Source organism: Mus caroli, unplaced genomic scaffold (genome assembly GCF_978045245.1).
Source record: "Mus caroli unplaced genomic scaffold, Mus_caroli_1 scaffold_10, whole genome shotgun sequence".
NCBI lineage: Eukaryota > Metazoa > Chordata > Mammalia > Rodentia > Muridae > Mus > Mus caroli.
In genome coordinates, this window is record NW_028227265.1 from 35,031,068 (window position 1) to 35,052,867 (window position 21,800).

The 21,800-nt window shown below is 47.4% G+C and overlaps 1 protein-coding gene across 5 annotated transcripts in view; it reads right to left on the reverse strand.

The window, feature by feature from the left end:
* Window positions 1-21,800, reverse strand: part of Nlrc5 (NLR family CARD domain containing 5) — an 86,126-nt gene that overhangs the window by 50,088 nt on the left and 14,238 nt on the right. For all 5 annotated transcript variants that reach the window (XR_003837390.2, XM_029480352.2, XM_029480351.2 and 2 more), the window contains 6 exons: window positions 12,434-12,541; window positions 8,143-8,541; window positions 5,256-5,559; window positions 4,082-4,141; window positions 3,421-3,489; window positions 752-2,414 (listed from right to left, as the gene is read on the reverse strand). Coding sequence is in view for 4 of the 5 variants with exons in the window: in XM_029480352.2 (XP_029336212.1) it covers window positions 752-2,414; window positions 3,421-3,489; window positions 4,082-4,141; window positions 5,256-5,547 (2,084 nt within the window). In the remaining variant the exon portion in view is untranslated. The remainder of the gene's footprint in view (window positions 1-751; window positions 2,415-3,420; window positions 3,490-4,081; window positions 4,142-5,255; window positions 5,560-8,142; window positions 8,542-12,433; window positions 12,542-21,800) is intronic.

Consider the following 21,800-nt stretch of genomic DNA (forward strand, 5'->3'; position numbering starts at 1 on the left):
TAGTTTTCCAGACAGAAATGACACACAGAGTGGCTTGTGGCTCTGTTTTCAATGATGCAATATGACTGGAAGGGATGCGTCCTACATCTATGGTGACCTTTAAACATATTCCTTCTTCCCTGACACAGGGGGTACACATGAATCTGCCTTAATCCTGCAGCTAGGATGCCTGGGGGGATGCTGGAGGAAAGACTGGGGTCCCAGCATGAGCACATGGGGGTAGAGCTAGCTACCAACTTGGACCACCTGCTTCTGACTTGTCTGTCACAGAGACATACACTGCAACAGGACTTCCCCTGACTGTATCTCTATAGCTTTGTGCTTTCTTTAGCTGATAGATACAGAGCTTTGGACCAGATGGCACACTGAGAACCCATCACTACCACATTCTCCCAATGCCCTCCTGACTTGTGAACCCATTGCAGGTGTGGAGAAACACCCTTAAGGAAAGTAATACATAACTTGTCCAAGGTCAATCAGTCTTGAGTTGCACCGCCCAAATCCAACACTCCAGTCCCTGATCGCCAGGGAGATATGCGAGTCAAGAAGCCACAGGCAAGAGTCAAAGGTATAACTGGACTCCAAGGGTCTGATCAAGGCTCAGTATATTGCACACTAAATGAGGACGGGACATTCTTTTTCTGAAAGTCAAGACTTGAGTCCAGTCTTTCTGGCAGACTGCTTGGCCTGCCATTCTCCAAAGCCCAATGCTTTTCCCACCCTTTCCAACCTCTTTTCTGACTTGACTCACCTGAGATTCTCCACCTGCCCACATCCTACCAGAGCCTCTGGGCAGTGGGGCTCCAGTGGGCAGCCGTCAAAATCCAGGTGAATGGGGTCATCCCTGTGCTCCAAAATGTTAGCCAGTGCAGCCAGGTCTGCGTGGGTCAGAGGGAAATTGTGGAAGGAGAGGTGGAAAGGAAGGCTTTGGGCAGTGAACCTTGCCAGCTCCAGATCCTGCGTCTCAGCCACACAGTGATACAACTCTATCATCTTTGGCCCTGTGAGCTTCCGGCTCGCCAACTTCCTTAGCACCTGGATCACAGCGGCCTGCCTGGAGCCCACCCAGGCTCCGTCTTGCTGAGCCAGTTGGCAGAGGAACGTGTGGCAGGTGTGGGAGGCTAGGCCTGCCAGGAAGGCAGGGAGATGATCCGAGAGGCCCAGTCTACCTTTGGTCCTCAGCACCCAGTGGGAATTGAGGGTGACATACTCGACGAGTGTGTCTTTGTTCACTGTGTGACTGGCCATCAGATACAGAGCAGCAAAGAACTCCTGCAGGCTAAGGTGGACAAAAGCATAGCCTATTTCTTCATGCCCAGGGCGGGTGTGGATACAGAAGGAGGTCAGGAGCCTGTGGACAGCTCCAAAAGCCATCAGTTGGGGAGAGATGTCTTCCACAGAGAAGATGACTTTCCCAGTGTCCAGTCCCCTAAGGGCCACCTTTCCAAAGCCCAAAATGGATGTGTCAAGCAGAGTCCCACTGGGGCTAAAAGTTTCCACCATCTGCAGGTACAACTGGGTTATGGTGGGCAGGAGGGCTGCAGACTGCTCCAGGGAGCTCCCAGGAAGCAGACGGCGAAGGCAGAAGCAGGTGACTGTGCACAACGCAGGTATTGCACACATACCCCGGAGACGTGCATTGGTTCTCATTTCTTTCAAGGCCAATTCCTGAGACAGAAGATCGCTGAAGAAGTGGGTAACATACTTCTCTACTCGCAGCCCATCAAAGCCCCACATGTGTACCATGACTGCCTCTTTGGGCACACAGGAAGGCAGTTTCCCAGGACGAGAGGTGGTCATCACCCAGCAGCCTGGCAGGAGGTTCCCATGGCAGAGTTCAGAAAAGAGGGTGAGGGCCGAGCCTGCATTGTCAGTACCCACAGAATCAGCATGGAGAGCCTCATCTAACCCATCAAAGATCAGTAGGACTTGATGAGCATTCTCCTCTAGGTACTGAAAAACAGCATCAGGCTCTGACTCTGGCCTCAAGTACAGATCAAAGAGGAGCTGGGGCAGGGTCGGCAACTGTGTGATCATGTTGAGCTGGCGGAACTCAAACAGGAACAGAGCCTGGAAGCGGTCCAGCTGACCTTGAGCCCACCTCCAGCGGAGCTGATATGCCAGAGTGGTCTTACCCATCCCAGCCTTTCCCAGTAGTACTGTCACTCGAGGTCCCTTGTGAGCCTTGAAGCTGAAGAGATCCTGGATGCTCACATCAATGTTGTAGGCTGCTTCAGGGTCTCCTAAAGTGGCTCCCTCCTGAGCATCCAAGGGTGCTGTAGCCCGGCTCCACTGAAGAATTGGGGGGATGTAGTTCTGTGGGGAGTCAGGAGTAAGCCATGCTCCTGGGTACATACCACCATGCCACTGTTGGGCAGAGGTCTTCAGGAGCTTCAGATATTTCTTGGCCAACTCTGCAAGGGGCACAGGAATGGTATGAGGGTAGGAGCTCTCACACTTGATACATGTCCCGGGGCTCTATGATCAGCCTGCTGCTATCTTTAGTCCCCAGCTATGTGTACGTGGGGAGAAGTATTAAGGGCACAATGGAGAGTCTTAGGCTGTCCATATTCCCAGAGGAACTGGCTACACAGCAATATAGGCCCCCATAGCAGCCACTTATGCAGGGAGGTGGGAATGGGCCCTTTGGTCACACCTCTCTCTTCCAGGTCAATACAGGTGATGTAGTTTTCAGGAAGCTGGGTGTGGTGTTTGCTTTGCAACATCTATGGGAATCGGCTCTAACAAGGCAAAGGCAAGGGCATCCTTGCCTCGAGAGGAAGTACCAACAAACTGTAGGCTTTGGACCAGTCAATCAAACCATGGGAACTGAGCTCTTGCTATGCCAAATGTTTTATTTCTTACTTCCTAGGTCATTGGGAAGACTCGGCCCTGACCCCTTCCCCAGAAAGGACTGAGGTCGTGGTTTATTCTGTACAGGTGTGAATTTTCTGGTTGTCCCCATGACTAGTGGAGTGTGTGTGCATGTGAGAGCTGGGTTCAGGACTATTGCTAACCACTGGTCAGGGATTAAGGCTGCTTTATCTCTCCCCTTCCCCATAGCCTAGCTTCAGTGCCCTGTGTCCCCATGGCCTTCCTGCCTGGAGGTTCTTCAAGACACCTTCATCTCCTCCATCCTCTCTCATTCGCAGCATACCCCGAGACCCAGGTCTGAGGTCACATCGGTTACTACCCTTATGCTCCCACAAGCTTGAGGGCAGTTTGGAAGAGCCTAAATGACAAATCTGCCCTTGAAATAGCCCATCTCCGCTACTCATTCAGGACCTACAGTCTTTCTCTCTTGGAGCCTTGGAGAACAAGCTACTGGGCCTTTTCAGGCAGGGGCAAGGCCCACCAGAATCTGTGATCAACTTCAGGGCAACCTTATCCTAGGCTGGGGTTCCTACTTCCATAACCCACCTAGCTGCTGCTTCTTGCTGTTCTTCCGACGGGGTGAGGACCCATAGCTCTGAAAAGGACGTTTGACACCTGGAAAGAAAAAAAAGTAAGGACACGAGGGAGAAAATGTGGGCCCGGGCAACAGCTTTGGGGTGCTCTGGTCCACAGGTGGGCCCAGGCAGAGAAGTATGAGACACCCTAGGGTTTTGAGAAGGCTATTCCTATAGTTTCACCAGTAAGCTCCATGCTCTAAGCAGGCCCACAGCAGGGCATCCTAAGCACCATGCCCATTAGGGAAGGCACAGGTTCTGTGAGACTGAAGCTTCCCATTGTTTAGTCGAGCCTGCAACTGGTCCTTGTCTATATACATCAAATTCACAACATGATACCTGCCTTCCTGCAGTTCCATGAGGTGGGGACAGAGGCATGAGAACAGGCTCCCTAGGTGACAGCTGACAAGGAATCTGGAGGGGTGAGACCAGCTATATACTCAGTCTCTTCCAGGGCTCCAAATTATATCCCTGTATTAAAGGCAGTGTGGCAGGCCTTGAAAGTCACAGAAAGGGATGAAACGGGGCTTGGTCCATGTGTAGGGTAGACATGGTGGTCACTGACCACCACTAGCGAAAGGTGAAGACTGAGCAGCTCAGCTGGAACCCCAAACCCTAGCCCCAAATCTCACCATGGTACAGCTGAGGTCCAGGACAGCTCTCCTCTCCTGCCCCTAGCTGCTTAGAGAATTCTGTAAAACAGAGCAAGACATAGTCCATTGAAGAAGTTGTGGGATATGGTGTCTTGAAGGTATTGGGTGCATGGGTAGCTCTGAGTGGTGTCTGTCTGGGAACAATCAGAGGTTCCATGGATGTAAAACTGATGCCTAGTCATCTGCCTGGGAAGCAGGCAGTGAGCTCTGCAGGCAGCAATAGGCAGAAGTGTATATGTATATACACAGTGAGGATGTTTGTCTGTACACAGCACTTCCACCTTGGTGGTGCACAGCGACTGGAGGCTCCGGGACGGCTGGGAAGGCCCAGCAGGGAAGGTGGCTGGGGTTGGGGGTGGGGCAGTGTCAACAGTGGCACGGAACCATTCTGCTGAGTGTTACAGCCCCCCCCCCCCCCTCGCAGCCGCGCTCATCGAATCCCGGGCCGAGGAAGCCAGATACCCACTGCGTTCTCCCTGCCTTCTCAGGGGGTGGGGTGGGGGGGTTGGGGGGGTGGGTGAGCTGGGCCGCCCCTCCCACGATGCGACCACTCTATCACCACCCCCACCATCACCCCCAGCCCCGTCGCCTCTCTTCCTCTCGGGGGAGGGGCCCGGGGGACTGGATGAACTGTCCCCAATGCGCCCCGGGTGTCCGGTGTCGTTGCGCTGTTGGACCCCGGGGGCGGCCGTCTGGGCGAAGCCTAGCGCGCGAGGTAGGCAGCGATGTTGGCTACTCACCAGACTCATCTTGCAACACGGATCAATCTCTGTGTGTACGTGTTCACATGCATGTGTGTGCTGTCTGCTCATGTATGTATAAGTATGTTCCTCCCACCTCTACATTGGTAGAGCTCATGGTTGAGTCCCCACTTTTTATCTAAGGACTCCTTGTCCCTTAGTATCCTGTGCTGCTCCTCAGTCCTATGGTCAAGAAAGTGCCGAAGGGAGCAGTCAAACTTTCCTGCTTATTAGTAGAGGCTGTGGTCTCCTGACTGCCCCGCAGAAGGAAGCCTTTTGGTCACTGAAGGCATTTGGAATGTATGTCCTCTGTGTGTCCTCTCTGTGTGACCAGATGGATCACTGTGGGTTTTGGAGCTCTCCAGGCCACAAGGCTGTGCTGGCAGCCTTGAACCTCCTGTGTGAGCCCTTACCATCTCTTGGGCCCCAGATGCTCAGTAGTGGTACCTCCATGTCGAGAGGTACATCAAGCTCGAAGCACAGAGTATAGATGAAAGACTCCCAGGTGGCCCGGCCTTGGGCGAACAGCCTGTTGAGCTGACAGTGGATGACCTCAGGGTTGGAGAGCTCATGGCTGCAGTCCAGGTCCATGGTCGGGAGGAAGAACCTAAGCTTGGCACTCAGCCATTCTGGTTTTTTGCTCAGCATCCTCATAAGCCAGGCCCACCGGTTCTCATTGCTCAGTCGGATGCTCTCGGTGTCCATCAGAAGCTGGCCCTGCAGAGAGGAAGGGAAACAGGTGAACTGGGGGTAGGTGAGTAGGGGGCAGGCAGGCTGGAGTAAGTGGCCTGGGGGTGGGTGTGTTTATGGGCTGTTAGCCGAATGCCAATTGAATCTAGAATCATCTGGGTGATGAGCCTTTGGCTGAACTTGTAGAGGAGTATCTGTACTACATAGTTGATGTGGGACGATCCATCTTGGCAGTGGATAGTATAATTCCCTGGGCAGGGGATCCTGGGCCATATGAAGAGAAGGAAGAGATCTGGGCACTAGCATTTATCACTCTCTGCATCCTGATAATGGATTCAATGTAACTGGCAATATCAAGCTGTGGCCACATTGACTTCCCAGGTGCTGGACTGCACCCTTGAGCTCTGAGCCAAAGGACTCCTTTCTCTATTGTTAGTGAATTCTATTAAAGCAACAGAAAAGTAACTTTGCCTCTCCCATGTATCTCCTCACAATCAGCTTCAGAGATGGGCCTGCTTCTGATCCCTAACTATACTCTGGCTAAGCAGAACGCACTATCAGCTCATCACAGTATACAGGTCTCTAAGGATGCTGTTCCATGGACCAGATGTGTTGCTTTCAGTCTGGGTTAACTTCAGGACAAAGTCATCTAGCCATCCCCTAATATTGTCCTTCCTTTCTTTCTTAGTAGTATAACTCCCAACTATTCCCTGGTCATCCAGAATAGATGTAGCTGGTTAGATACAGCTGCATCATGGGAGGATTGGCCAGTGGGATGCAAGTCAAATGTTACCTGCCTTCCTTGGTTCTTCCTGGTGACTGGAATGTCAACAGGATGGCTAGCCCTTGGGCAGCTATGTTGGGTCATGAGGTAGAAGCTGGGGCTGAGAAATGTGTGGGTAAAGCTGCTTATCTTCCCTGGAATCTATGACTTTAGCCTTCCATTATATGATGAAGAGATACATTTCTATTTGGTTCAAAATGCATTTAAGGATTTCTGCTTAGAGTGGACTGAAGTCTTAAACTTACACAAAACATCTGCTTTTTCTCTTTAAGCTGATCTCATCCCAAAGGTTTATTTTTAATTTTTATTTTTATTTATGAGTCTGTGTCTGTGTCTGTGTGACTGAATGCCACATACTGGTAGGCAACTGCACAGGCCAGAAGAGGTCACTGGATTCTCAGGAGCTGAAGTTACAAAGCAGTTCTGAGCCATCTGATGTGGGGGCTTGGATCTAAACCTGGGGCCTCTAAACAAGCAACAAGAACTCTTAACTGCTGAACCATCTCTCCAGCCTAATTCTCCCCCTCTAGACTGAAACTCACCAAAGGCCTACTGGGAAGAGTTCCAACAGAAGGCACAGGGCATTTACAAAGCAGAAGCCTAAAATAATAACTGATATTTGCGAGCTAGTAACTCCATAGATGGCAGGAAGCTACTGTGGCTGTGCAACTTTTTTTTGTACTGTTCATGAACAGTTTTGAAAGTGTTCCTGGCACGATTATTTATAATAATTAAAAACCAGAAGCAACACGAATAGCCAACAGTTGGGATGGGTTAATTAAATGGTGGTCTATGTATGCTGGAATAAGGTGTTTTTCAATATATTTCTCTATCATCAGTGCCAATACTTAGAAAATACACACTGTGTTAGGCATGATACTCTCTGGGTATACTATAGGCTAGCCAATCCTCACATCTGCAGAAATATCATCTCTAACTCTAGAGAGTGGGAGGCTCGCTCACTCATGAGCTAGCTGGCCTTGCTACATCGATTGTGTAACCTGTGCATGTGGTGGGGGCGGGGTGCTGACCGGGCTCATGTCCCAGCTCCTTCCAGGCCCTCTCCTCCACTAGACTTCGAGCAACTGTCTCTGCATAGACACAGAATATGTCTACATTACAAGTCACACAATATGCTCAGGTCCATGATCCTTAGGCTGGGACCACTGTCCCTGGAGAGTGAGTGTCTCAGGTCAAGGAAGAGAGATGGAAGTGCCCAAGGTCAAATCCCAAGGTCACGGCAGAGCTAGGATCAGAACTATGACTTCTTGGCTCCCAGGTCAGTAAACTTCCAAAGCCTTAGATCCTCAGGTAGCATGAGACAAAGGCTTTGTGTGATTTTTAACCCTAAGGTTGTATCCACTTGAGGATATGACCTCCTTACTAGGCTATGCTGTCTAGCAGCCATATTCCCTGGAAAAGAATCACTCGGGGCATCGCAGGACAGATGAAAAGGAGGTCAGTGAGAGGCTATTTCTCCGCTGGTGAAATGAGCCAATTCAAGCCAGATTAGAATATATTAAAAGGCAGGTTTATTGGGAAGCTGCTCTCAGGTGAATTCATTGGCCCCAAGGATTGAGGCTAAGGGAGTTGCCATGCGGGGTAGGGGAGAGAAAGAGAGAAAAGGTATATGCAAAGAGGAGATGAAGAGAGAGCGCAAAATGTCTGGATTGTATAGGGAGAAGCCACCTGGGGGAAGGGCAACTGAGCCCCTGGGCTGGAAAGTTCAGGGGTGGGGGCAGGGTATGCCAGGTAGGGACTGAGGGATGCTGGGAGAACCTAGAGGCCAGGTCTGCTTTGATATGTAAAATATATAAAACACATACCTCAGTCCCTTTTCCCAGGGTCTGAAGCCAGTCTGGATAGGTGACACTGGTGTGGTTCCTTATCCTCTCTTCAGTCTGTCATGGAATCTTGGTGTCCCCATAAGGGTCTTGGAATAAGACACCAAGCTCATGGTGTTAAACAACCACTGCTGGGACACAGGGTGTACCTTGTCATTATAGACATGGTGATTTCTGTGAAAAACAGCCTTGGGGACAGGATTTCACAAAAGATCCATGGCCCAAAGCCAGGAGATGATTACAGGCCAAGTTTACTACCAGTTCTTCTTGGTGGGCCTTGGGGACACGTACAAATGTCGAGCTTGCCTTCTTCTGGGCCCTTGATGGCCTCATAGGACCCTGTCCGCTTGCATTCAGCTGTGGCTGTGAGATTCCTTTTGTCTGGTGAAATACATTTAAAAACAACATAGGTCACGTTTGTACAAATATTTCCAGAGCTAATGTGTGACTCACCGTGATCTCTTCTCCCCTGATGCACTTCAGGTCATGGCTACTCCTTTAGCCTGAATCTGGGCCAGAGGACAGAGTGGACCAGTGCTCCTTTCTGTTCAAACACCAGGAAAGGAAAGCCAGGAAATGTTGCTTGGGGGGCTATTTGTTACCACAGCTGACACACACTTAGTGTGACCTTGAGCTGGTTTCTTCCCTGACTGTTGTGGGGGAGTAGAGGAAGCCTTGGGTGAGCGTACCTCATTGGTGTGAGCATGGCTATGGTGAAGAGCTCCAATCCTGAGACTTATGGAAACGACAAAGCCTTTGTCCCTGGTGGGAGTGTAAACGTGTAAATGCAGGGCCCACAGTTTCCTTTCCTGGATGTTTATAGCCTGGGACAGCTCCCTTACAGTGACCCCTCCCTGCCCAGCTAACCCCTCCACCCCTGTGCTATGCAGTATAAGTATAGCCAAGCTCCTGATAGCACAGTAGACACCCTCCATCCGAGCCAGCACAATCCACCAGATCCCTACTTTTCTGAATGTATCTGTTGTTTCTTCATTCCTGCTCTGCCCCAGGTTTCCAGGACCAAGCTGTGCAAGACATGGCAAGGTATGTGCCTCAGTCATACCGTCTACAAATAGGTAGAGTGGAAGCTCAAAGCTCTTCGAGATGTTCTGTGCCAATAATTTTCATTCTCACACTCAACAGTCCCCAAGGGCAAATTTGTTAGGTCTGGATAATCCAGTTAAGACAGGTGACAGCACTCAACTCTCCCTGAGTGTCCTTGGCCAGGTGTTACAACCAGTAAAAACAGTACTCAGCTCTCCTTAAGGGCACTCAGACGGGTGGTATGCTTAGTTAAAGTATTGTTACAGATGTTTATGTTCCACAACTGGATAATGTGTAGAGAGTGAGAGACTTAAAATCCTCAGCCCTAAATGGGAATGTCACCATCACACCTCTCTGCTCAAGGCTCAGGAGTCTATGCAAAAGGGGAGATAGGTTTTTTTTTTGTTTTTGTTTTTTTGTTTTTGTTTTTTGTTTTTGCTTGCTTGTTTATTTTGCATTGTTTGTCTTACTGATTTTTGTTTTGATTTCTTTTTTTGTTTTTTGTTTTTTTTTAAAAAAGAGAGAGAACACAAAATTGGCTAAGTAAGGAGATGGGGAGGATGGTGGGAGGAATTGAGGAAGAGAAAAACATGATCAGAATATATGAAAAAATTAATTGAAAAAGGAGGGAAAGGACCCTGATATAGCTGTCTCTTGTGAAGCTATGCTGGTGCCTGGCAAACACAGAAGTGGATGCTCACAGTCAGCTATTGGATGGAACACAGGGCCCCCAATGGAGGAGCTAGAGAAAGTACCCAAGGAGCTAAAGGGGTCTGCAACCCTATAGGTGGAAGGATAATATGAACTAACCAGTACCCCCTGGAGCTTGTGTCTCTAGCTGCATATGTAGCAGAAGATGGCCTAGTTGACCATCATTGGGAAGAGAGGCCCCTTGGTCTTGCAAACCTTATATACCTCAGTACAGGGGAACACCAGGGCCAAGAAGTGGGAGTGGGTGGGTAGGGGAGTTGTGGGGGAGGGTATGGGGGACTTTTGAATAGCATTTGAAATGTAAATGAAGAAAATACTTAATTAAAAAATTTAAAAAAAATAAAAAATAAGAAAAAGGAGGGAAAAAGCAATGTTACTGTTCGCTCATCACCCTTACTTTAAAATAAGTTAAGTGGATAGGGACCCTTGGCCGTCAGACCCTTCCTTGTGCTTGGTTGTTTTGAGTGGGGAGCTGCCCACTGAGCAGCCCTTCTCTCGGCAACCAGCAGGATTGCTGTTATGGAAGTCAGGTCTGCCAGTTCTAAGAGGCTCCTCTCCTGCTTCAGGAGGCCCTGCTTCAGCGGCTTCTACAGTCCTTTGTCATCTCTGCTGCCTCTGCTCTCTGCCATCTCTGTCCCTAGCCTCGGTCTGGAACTCTTCAGCAGTGTTCCTGCCTCTCCTGTTTGCAGACACTGTTTCCTCCAAGGCTGCAGCTGCTACCAGCCCAGGCTTCTCTACCAATGAGAATAACCACAGTAGGCAAGAAAGGATCCCTCCAGAGTAGCCTTTTATTGAGCACCAGGGCAGCATGAGATAGTGTCTCCCTGCTGACTCAAAAGAACAAGCCACTCTAAATAAGAACAAGCCACTCTAAATGGGTAGATTAGAAGCTTGAAGCTCCTTGAGAAAGTCTGCCAAAGACCTTCATTCTCATGCTGAATGGTGGCCCAGGGCAAGTTTGTTGGGTCTGGATACTGAAGGTCAAGAATGATAACACTGGTTGCCATGAAGGCTGAAGGTCCCGATGTCTGGGACTCAGGGGCTATAACACTAGTAAACTCCAGATGTCTCACACTTTGAGAGCTGACACCCACCATATCTGCTCCCAGCTGTTGCAGAGGGCTGAGGGCTACACAAGCTGCTTAGTACCCAGTAACCAAGCCCAAAGCCAAAGGCTCTACTCCGATACATAGAACTCTAAGACTCTGGCTTCTAATGCTGTAGTTCTCAGGGCTTGGACCTGAGTGTCTTTGGCACTCCAGGGGCTAGGACTAGAAGAATTCTGTAATAAGAATTTTATAATCTTGTTTTGTTTTTAAACAGAGAAATGTCATAAAATGTTATGGGAATATGTTCTGGTTTAGTGTGTAATCATTTCATGTGATATGGGGCTGTTCCACAGTAGCTGACTGTGATTTGCCTCATGCTCTGGCAGGGGAGTGGTTTTGCCAGCTGCAGACAGTTTCTGTGAATGTGTGACATTTGGAATTTTGGAGACTTCAGAGGATATATAAATGCTAGGGCCTTGAGATGCAAGGTTATTGTTGGTTGTGGTTTGTTAAGTAGTCCTGTGGGAAAAAAGAAAGAAAGAAAGAAAGAAAGAAAGAAAGAAAGAAAGAGAAAGGAAAGGAAAGAAAAGGAAAGAAGAGAAGAGAAAAGAAAAGAAGAGAATAGAAAAGAAGAAGAGGAGGAGGAATGAGGAGGGGGAGAAGGAGAAGAAGGAGAAGACAACAAAGAATAATAAATAATTAAATTCTGATGGTGAAGATCAAACTTGCCCCAAGGAACTTGATGCCTCTAATCAACAGGAAGCAGTCTAATGATAACGCTGCCCCCTTTCCCCTCTATCCTTTCTACTCTCCTATCTAGGGTTAGGAAGTGTACTGGCTAGTTTTGTGTCAACTTGACACAGCTGGAGTTATCACAGAAAAAGGAGCTTCAGTTGAGGAAATGCCTCCATGAGATCCAACTGTAAGGCATTTTCTCAATTAGTGATCAAAAAGGGGAAAGGCCCCTTGTGGGTGGGATCATCCCTGGGCTGGTAGTCTTGGGTTCTATAAGAGAGCAGGCTGAGCAAGCCAGGGGAGACAAGCCAGTAAAGAACATCCCTCCATGGCCTCTGCATCAGCTCCTGCTCCCTGACCTGCTTGAGTTCCAGTTCCGACTTCTTTCAGTGATGAACAGCAATGTGGAAATGTCAGCCGAATAAACCCTTTCCTCCCCAACTGCTTCTTGGTCATGATGTTTGTGCAGGAATAGAAACCCTGACTAAGACAGGGAGTTAAAAGAGAAGAAGTAAAGAGGTGGAAAAGGGTGGAAGAGAGAAAGGAACCCACAAAGTAGTAAATGCCAGCTACAGAATCCCTTGTCTACTCTTAGTTTCCATCTACAGCAGCAAAAGGGTACAGCTGACCAGTGGCACAGGGAAGTGGGGTTGGGAGTCTTGGCCACAGGAAGAGAGAGAAGGAAGAGATGGGAGGGGAAAGGAAAAGAAGGAAGGGGAGGAAAATCCACTTACCTGGCTTCTTGGATCATGATAGATGGTGTCCCCATATAGAGGGTCTTCTGAGTGTCTGGGATTTGTCCTCTGACCCTCAGTTTATAGGCTGTTTCTATGGCTCAGGTCCTAAAGAGAGAGAAAACAAGGTGCTCTCCCCCTCTTCCAAACTCAAGAGGAATGATGCTGTGTCCAGGACTCCAGTCCCTGCCTCAGAGGACACTTGACCCTCAAAGGTCCTTCACCTTCACAAGCCAATCAAGTTCTTCCCAACCAAGTTCTGTATGTTCCTGGAGTTGGCACAGCCCAGTCATCCTGCTGCCATTTTGCCAAACTAGGAACACGGGATGACTGCCCCTACCCCCTTTAACTAAAAACCTGGGTGTCATAAGTCCATAGTTGGACCCAGCTTACTTATTTGCACAAAAGTGGAAAAATCCTCACCACAAATGCCAGCCTCTGTCCTTGCCCACAAAGTCCCCAGGAGCTCAACATTTGGAGCCTTCTTTCTTAATAGTTTAAAGCTTTACTTTCAAGTTTTTAATAAGCAAACAAGTGCTGGGCATGCATGTGTGTTGTCCTAGCACTTGCAAGGTGAAAACAGAAGGATCGGGAGCTCAAGAATATCTTCAGTTACAGAGTGAGTTCAAGGTCAGCCTGGCCTACATAAGACCCTGTCTAAAGGAAGAAGAGCAGCAGGGTGAAGCCGGAAAGGTCGTCTACCTTACTGTGATACAAAGTTAATGTTCTCTACAGTGAATTTGGTACAACAGCACCAGAAGATTCAGAGATACAACAGAGGTGTGAGGTAGATCTTCAAGTTGACACAAATGTATCTACAAGAAGACACGGGAAGTCAATGTCTCTTTCTACCCTGATGAAAACAGAGCAAGCAGCTCTGAACCTCCATGGGATGGATGTACTGGAATCCAGATCTGCTGTGAGCTAGAATTGACACCTAGGCTGTGTTATTCTGTTCCAGCAGTTTGAAGTGACTAAGACACAGCTGCCTGTGACCACAGAAAGCAGAAAGAAAAAAATATCTCTAAGTTGGTATGCAGGCAGAAGGCAATGCCACTTAAAGTCTACCAGAACACCCTAGAGATGCGAGGATGGGGGCAGTCATTTGGAGAAATAAGCAAACAGGATGTGTGGCAATAGGGTGCCAATATTACAGCGCAAGGCATTTTCAGTTAGAATCGAATAATTAAGGGTGCAGGCTGCAGCTTGGTGTGCAGTGTGTATGCATGTATTTAGCAAGCACAAGACCCTGGGGTCAATCCTCAGGAACACACAAGACAGAAAAACTGAAGGCAATTCTATCAAAAGGCCATTTTGGGGATAGGCAGGCAAGCATGTGGAGAAAGTCTCCAAATATAGTAAAGTGATTTCTAGAGGGATCAACACTGTATGGAACTTGGGTTAAAATAGAAAAAAATACAAAATGACCAAAGGAATGGAATAGAGCCAAATGAGCTTCACAGTCACATAAAACTCACTCATCAATGGCATTTCCCAACACATCCAGTTAAAGAACTATTATTAAAATTGTGTGTGTGTGTGTGTGTGTGTGTGTACACGTACATCCACATGCCTGTGGGGGTGCTCTTGCAGATCAGAAGAGGGCATCAGATCCCCTGGAGCCTGAGTTCTAGGCAGTAGTGACCTTCCCAACATGAGTTCTGGAAACGTAACTCAAATCCTCGACAAGAGCAGGAAGTGTTTTTAAACACGGGGACATTGCTACCCCAGAATAATTATTTTTAACTAAGTGTTTTTGTAAATGTGTTGCATAGGGCTGGGGAGATGACTCAGCAGGTAAAGCTGCTTGTCAGGCGCCTCGGTTTGATTCCCAGAGCCCATGTAAAGCTGGAAGGAGAGAACCGACGCTACAAAGCTGCCCTCTGATCTCCACATGCCCACCATGGCGCCCACATGCTTATATCAAACACGTGTAGATGCACACGCACTCGGGCACACACACATTCATTCTCTCTCTTGTTCATGTGCTCACTTGCTTTCTCTCTCTCTCTCTCTAATAAACAAACAAACAGTTTTAAGATTGCTTGGAACTTAAAATCCTGGGAACATAGCATTTCATACCCATATAGACTGGCTGTAAGGAAAACAACGGACTCTGTTGATTGGGATTTGAAGGAACTGGAAGCCTCACATATGGCTGACAAGAATGACACTACTTTGGAAACCAGTTTGGAAGTTCATCATAAACCCAGCAATGCCATTCCTAGGTCTAGACCCAAGAGCTATGAAAACACTGCCCACACACGTGGTCCCAGGATGTTCAGGCCGGATTGTTCATTTTCATTCTGAGATGCTCCACACTTCAATAAAGTTATTGGAAACAGTTTATATAAACAAAGGTGTTACAATAAAACATTTCTTACTGTCCACTAATTTTTCTATTTGTGTGTGTGGGGGGGGGGGGTGGGGAGACAATGATAAAATGAAAGCAACACACTGGAAAAGGGTTGTATGTGACTTGCTGATCTTCCTGGTAGAGCGATGAGTCTAATAAAACATGGAAAGACACGCCGAGCATGGTGGCGCATGCCTTTAATCCCAGCACTCGGGAGGCAGAGGCAGGCAGATTTCTGAATTCGAGGCCAGCCTGGTCTACAAAGTGAGTTCCAGGACAGCCAGGGCTATACAGAGAAACCCTGTCTCGAAAAGAAAAAAGAAAAAAAAAAAACATGCAAAGACAACAACTACACAGAGAATATGGCAAATGGCACACAATGACGGGATTGAGGGGGGGGGGGAAACAGATACGTGTGTGCTTTATATTTATGGGTAGGAGATTATTAAGAGTACTCCAGGGAAGAACTCAAGAAGGTATCAGTGCATGTAAATTACCATGCTCCCCCAGTCACATGGCCCCAGAGCTCTGGGGTTATTGATACTCCCTAAGTGGCTGAGAAATAAACTTTCCTGTCCTCCACTGATGGGTGAGTCTTGTGGTTCCTTTTTTAGGAGGATGTCATTAAAGCCCTGTAGCTCCTCCCAGGTCCCCAGCTTCATCTGCATGTACTTGGCTCACATCTGACCACCTACCCATCAGCTGGAGGCCAAGGGCTTAATTTGTCTCCTTAGCCAAGGGATGCTGAGAGTTGCTGTGCAAACATCCTACTCCCTCCTCATTAGGCAGGTGCCCATTACCTATAGTACTCACTCAATGACACACCCCTGGGATGCCTGGCCTCCCCTGTCTCCATTTTCTGTCCCCATAGTGCGTGTCCCCATAGGAGCACCTCCTAAATGAATGAGCTATGTTTGTCTCCAGGTTAGTGTATGAAGGAGCCCAAACCACAACAGGAATGCACCAAATGTGGATAAGTCAAACACCCTTCCACTTAGGATCTGTCCTGTAGCACTAACCACTGTGAGATGCAGTAGCGTATGTGACATAAAAAAGTAAAATGCCATTAGTGACTTACAGTTATTTAGAGGTAAGGGCATATAGGCTGTCCTGTAAAATTTTTGAACTATCCTTGGCACATAGTAACAGGCCTCTCAGGGACAGAGACAGGAACTGCTCAGGAGCTGGCCTTCAAGGTGGATATTTACAATGTGTGTCATTCAGCTGGGAGCAGGGGAAGAGGCTAGTTTGTTTGTGCAAATTCAAGGGATTGGAATTTGGGTTGTCAGAATTCCAGTATAGAACACAAATGGTGATTGATCTCTTGCTACTACTGCTGAAGAGACCGGGGGGGGGGCAGTGCCCATCAACAGGAGATGAATTATGATGCACACATATGACGCAGCGACCAGAAAAACAATGACTACATGAATCGTGATATGGAAAGTATTCTAAACATGCTACTAAAGGAATATAACATTTAAAAAGCTTTGACCTCATAGACTTCAGTACTAATGCTCTACTAAGCCAGCATAATTTCTGACTGCATTCTAAATTGCATCCTTAGACCCCCAGAGATGAATGAAGCTTTCACCAGTAAGCAAAGAGACAACGTATCTTTGTAGCAGATAGAGACCATCACACAACTGTTCAAAATGTATAGAAAACTGACTGTATGGTACTCAGACCTAATTGATCCATCTACAACACAACCCCCACACCTAAAGCTCTGAGAACATTGTGGAAGAAGAGTGTGGGGGTTTGAGTGAGAATGCTTCCCACCTTGCAGGCTTGCAAGTGATTGAATGTTTGGTTACTGGTTAGTGGAACTGTTTGGAAAGGATTACAAGGTGCAACATTGTATCATTGGGGGTGGGCATTGAAGTTTCAAAAGCCCATTCTAAGCCCAGCTTGCTACTTGCCTGCCTTCCTGCCTGCCTGCCTATCTCTTCCTGGCTCTCTCTGTCTCTGTTTCTCTCTCTCTTTGTCTCTCTCCCTGCAGATCAGCATGTAAGGCTTTCAGCTCCAGAGCCAGCACCAGCACCACACTTGTCTGCTGTCCCACCCTGATAATGATGGACTAGCCCTCTAAAACTATAAGCAAGCCCCCAACTGAATGCTATAGTCTTAGATTCTTTTATTGTTCTACTTTTAGTATGGGTCCTTAAACACTTTAGCCTCCCTTCTAGCCCACCACCCACCAAAGGTAGTGGGAAATAAGGGCTATTAGGATACGGGGGAAGTGAGCCTGTTTTGAAATGGTTCTTTGGAACGAATCTTATCTGCTTTGTCAGGAAATCAATAGTTCAGGGGTCAACAGTGGCAGCTCGATCCACTCAAAAACATTTTACAAATATACCAGCAGTCTAGTCTGGTAATGTTGGGATAGCCAATAGAATTAGTAGCCTTGGCACCACCTAGCAGAAACAGCCAGGCCTCAGCTGAATCAACAAGAGTCACCAGGAGGACCAGGACCAGCGGGACACCAGGAGTTCTTGGCTGTGCCTCTCTCAGAGAAGACTTGTAAAGCTAGGCACATAAGCAAGACCCTATCACAATTTGTTGACTCTTATTTACACTTCCTCCAAACATCATGTGTCCTCCATGGGTCTTGCCTCACCACATGTCTTGCCTCAGCACATGAGTCTGTCTTAGCAAACTCTACATGAGTCTGTATCAGCTGACATCACTCTTCCAATCGGCCGGAGTCCACAGGAGCTGCCACAGCACCATCAGAAGTTTTTTGGTGCTTTTCTCTCTATGGAGTTAAAACAAACAGAGCTCGGCTATGCATTGTAAGGCAAACCAATACATGCATGTCATTAGTGAAGAATCCTTCATCATGAGTTCTTTCATGTGCTTGTTTTAGCAGAACATGCTTTCACCCGTGTCTGCTTCAGCAAAAGTGAAATGTTCCTTCAAGTGTCTGCCCCAGTGAAAGAGCCTTTCACCTGGGTCCACTTCAGCGAAACATCGATTCCCATGTCTGCCTTTTACATGTGTTTACTTCAACAAAACGTTCTTTGACATAACTGACTTTCCAAAGAAACCACAAGTTTCCACTTCAAAAAATGCTTTCTTTTCTAAGCATTTCCTTGGTCATGGTGCCTCTCAATAGTAATACATAGGTCAGTGACTAAGAGGGGAAGAAAGATTGTGAGAGACAGAGGAACAGAAAGTCTGCTGAGACTGTATCTCTTAGAAATGGCAGGGAAGCTACACACCCACGATACCTCAACAAAGTGGCTCCTAAACAAGACCTGAACAAGTTACAACACCAATAGACATGCAGACCCAGAAGGGGAAATCTCAGGGGAAACTACCCATAGACAACTACAGGTGATTAACAAATGAATGAAAATGACTCCCATAGTCTTTCTGGGAGGGGCGCTCTGGAGGTGTGGCCTTGTTGGAGAATGTGTGTCACTGGGGGTGGACTTGGAGGTTTCAAATGCTCAAGCCAAGCCCAGTGTCACTTCTTCTTGCTGCCTGTGGATCTGGTCAAACTCTCAGCTGCCTCTCCAGCACCAAGTCTGCCTGCATGACACCACACTTCCTGCCATGATGATAATGGACTAAACCTTTGAACTGCAACCCAGCCTCAATGAAATGTTTTCCTTTATAAGAGTTGCATGGTCACGGTGTCTCTTCACAGCAATTAAACCCTAACTAAGACAGAAGTTGGGATGAGGGACTGAAGTATTGGTATGATCGGCCTGACTATGCTTATATTTGGAGGACTTTGGATTAGAAAAGCAGTTGAATGTTTTAAGTGGGACTCAACGGGCCATACTAGTAGAAGCATAGGACACAGTGGTGCTGAGCGTGTTTTGAACTGGGGGTGCCTGGCTCAGGAGCTTTCAGAGGAGGAGAATGCTAGCATGTGGCCTAGACACTGTTCTGGTGACATTTTGACAAAGAATGTGGCTGCTTTCTGCTCTTGTTCAAAAAAAAAAATATGCCCGAGGTTAAACTGAAAGGGGTGGACTAACAGCTTTGGCAGAGGAGATTTCCAGACAGCCTAGTATTGGCTGTGTTGCTTGGTTATTAGTGGCCTCGCTTATGGAGATCTATAATGAAAAGGAGCAAGTTGAGCAAGGAAAAGTATAAAATGCACAGCTTGAGGAGAAAGGGAGCACCAGGAAGTGTAATGAAGCTACGTCCAGTACTCAAGGAGATAAACAGGTTAGATGGAAGCAAGCCCTGCCTGATGCTGAATGAAATAAAGGGACTGGTGACCTCAGGACAAGACCACACCCAGCTAAGCTTCAACTGTGAAGAGGAATTTTTAAAAAGCTTAGGGCTGGTTATACTGGCAGGCAGATTTTGAGTTTGAAGCCAGCCTGGTCTACAGATTGAGTTCCAGGACATCCAAGCTTAGGCAGTGAAGGAAACCATTAAAACCAGAAAGTTGGTGAAGATGTGTTTCAATGAGGAAACCATGTTACAGCCTAAGCAAGCAGTAGAGCCTGGCAGCTTTGGCCACATGGTTCTGGCTTTAGAGTCGAGGATACAAGAATACAAGGTACGGAATGCCCCTCCAGACTAAGGAGAGCTGTGGAGGCCAGGTGTGTGGCAGGGTGTCCTATGGACACCTAGAGAGGCTACTGCATGAAGCTGTGAAGCACTGATTGTTTTGGAGACCCAAAAAATGTTGGAGATGCCAGCGCTCTGTGACACCTGCCGAGGAAAGCTGCTATCAGGGTAGAACCAGCCCAAGAGGGGGAAGTGTGTTGCAGTCAACAGAGATGAAAGGAGTTGGAGATCTGAGGAGTGTTTTGACATCAGACATGGAAATGCAGAGCTTGGAGTTTGCCCAGCTGGTTTTCAGTCTTGCTTTCATTCAGTATTTCCTCACTGTGCCCCCATCCTCCACTTTGGAATGGTCATGTGTCTTCTGTGCCATTGTATGTTGGAAGTATGTGATCTGTTCTTTGATTTTGATTTTATGGGGGATTAAAGTTAAGAGATTGCCTTGGGTCTCAGAAGAGACTTTGAACTTTAGACTTTTAAACATTATTGAGACTCTGACAGACTATGGGGACTTTTTAAGTTGGACTGACTGCAGTTTTGCATTATGATATGGCTACAAGCCCATGAGGGACAGGGAGTGGAATGTGATTGTTTGAATGAAAATGGCCTCCATGAGCTCATAGGGAGTGGCACTATTAGGAGGTGTGGCCTTGTGGGAACAGATATGGGCTTGTTAGAGTGGTCAATACAGGTCAAATGTTCAAGCCAGGGTTTTCCTTTATAAGAGTTGCTGCGATCATGGGTCTCTTCACAGCAATAAAACCCTAACTAAGACAGGGAGAATTGGGGATGAGCCCTGCAACTAGTTATCTAATACCAGATGGTCATCTCTGAAATCATATACAGCGAATAACACTAAATAAATTTAATAAGTCACATTTATATATTCATGCACATATCTAATAATAATAATTAAAGAAAAAGAGGCCATGCATTTCTTTTCTTTTTCTTTTTCTTTTTTTTTTTTTTTTTTTTGAGTCATAGTCTATGAAGCCTCCTTAGCTACTGTGGTGGTTTGAATATGCTTGGCCCAGGGAGTGGCGCTATTAGGAGATGTGGCTTTGTTGGAGGAAGTGTGTCACTATGGGGGCAGGCTTTGAAACCCTCTTCCTAGCTGCCTGGAAGAGCCAGTTTCCTTTTGCACTGCCTTCAGATCAAGATGTAGAACTCTCAGTTCCACCAATGCCATGCTCCTGCCTTGATGATAATGGACTGAACCTCTGAACCTGTAAGCCAGCTCCAATTAAATGTTGTCCTTATAAGAGTCGCCTTGGTCTTGGTGTCTCTTCATGACAATGGAAACCCTAACTAAAACAGCTATGTAGACCAGGCTAGCCTCAGATTTACAGAGATATACCTGCCTTTGCCTCCCAAATGCTGAGATTAAAGGTATGTGTACCACAACTTCTACTGAGGTCATGAATTTAAGAGGAAGCAAGTAGGGGTTGGGGGTTGTTTGAGATTGGCAAGAGGACAGAAAGGAAAATAATGTAATTATATTTAATTTAAAATTTTGGAAGAAAAAAAACTTTGACAATTGACGGATTGATTTGAAATAGGGTCTCCCTAAATAACTCAGGTTGCCTGATAAGCTTTGAACTCATAATCCCACTTCTGCCTCCCAAGTGCTCAGGTTACAGGTTGTACAACTGTATTTTGTCATACAGTTTCCTGGCTGTCCTAAAATTTGTTCTGTAGACCAGGCTGGCCTTGAACTCAGAGATCCACCTGCCTCTACCTCCTGTGTGCTCGGAATAAAGGCGTGTGTCACCTACCACCCGGCAACAACTGTATTTTTAAATGCAAATATGTGTGTATGTATAAATGGACAACTCTTGAAGGCTATACCAGAAACTAGTGACAAATTAGATCTGGAGATGGGTCCCGGTGGACACAGAGGGAGGAGAGTCTTTTATTTGGGGCTAGGGAGCAGTGGGCTGGAGAGGGGGTAGTGCAAATCCTGAACATGTCTGGTACCACCTGGAATTCCGCCTTATGCAAATGAGGCATCTCTAGCACCCTGGCCCTGGCCAATGATAGACACTCACCCCGAAAGCCCTTACCCATCCTCCAAAGATTTATATAGCCTTTGTTCCTCCCATTAAATGAGCTGTCTCATTGAAGCTGTCTCCAGAGAGTCTGTTCTTGTGCCCACTGTCAACTGAGCTCTCTTCTGCCCCCATTTGGCTTCCACTTCCCCTCTCAGGATCCACCTGCTGCGATCTCCAGCCTATCATACTTCTATGGGCAGGGTGTGTAGGCAGAGCCTGAATGGCAACCCTGTGCTGTTTTTTGTTTAAGACAGGGTCTCATGTAGCACAGACTGGCCTCTAGCACTCTGTGTAGTTGAGGATGACCTTGAACTCCAGATTTTCTTACCTTCACTTCCCAGGGCCTGGAATGACAGGCGTACACCACCTTGCTTGGCTTCCACTGTACTCTTTTGGTCACTTTGTACCATTAATTTTATTTTGTTTT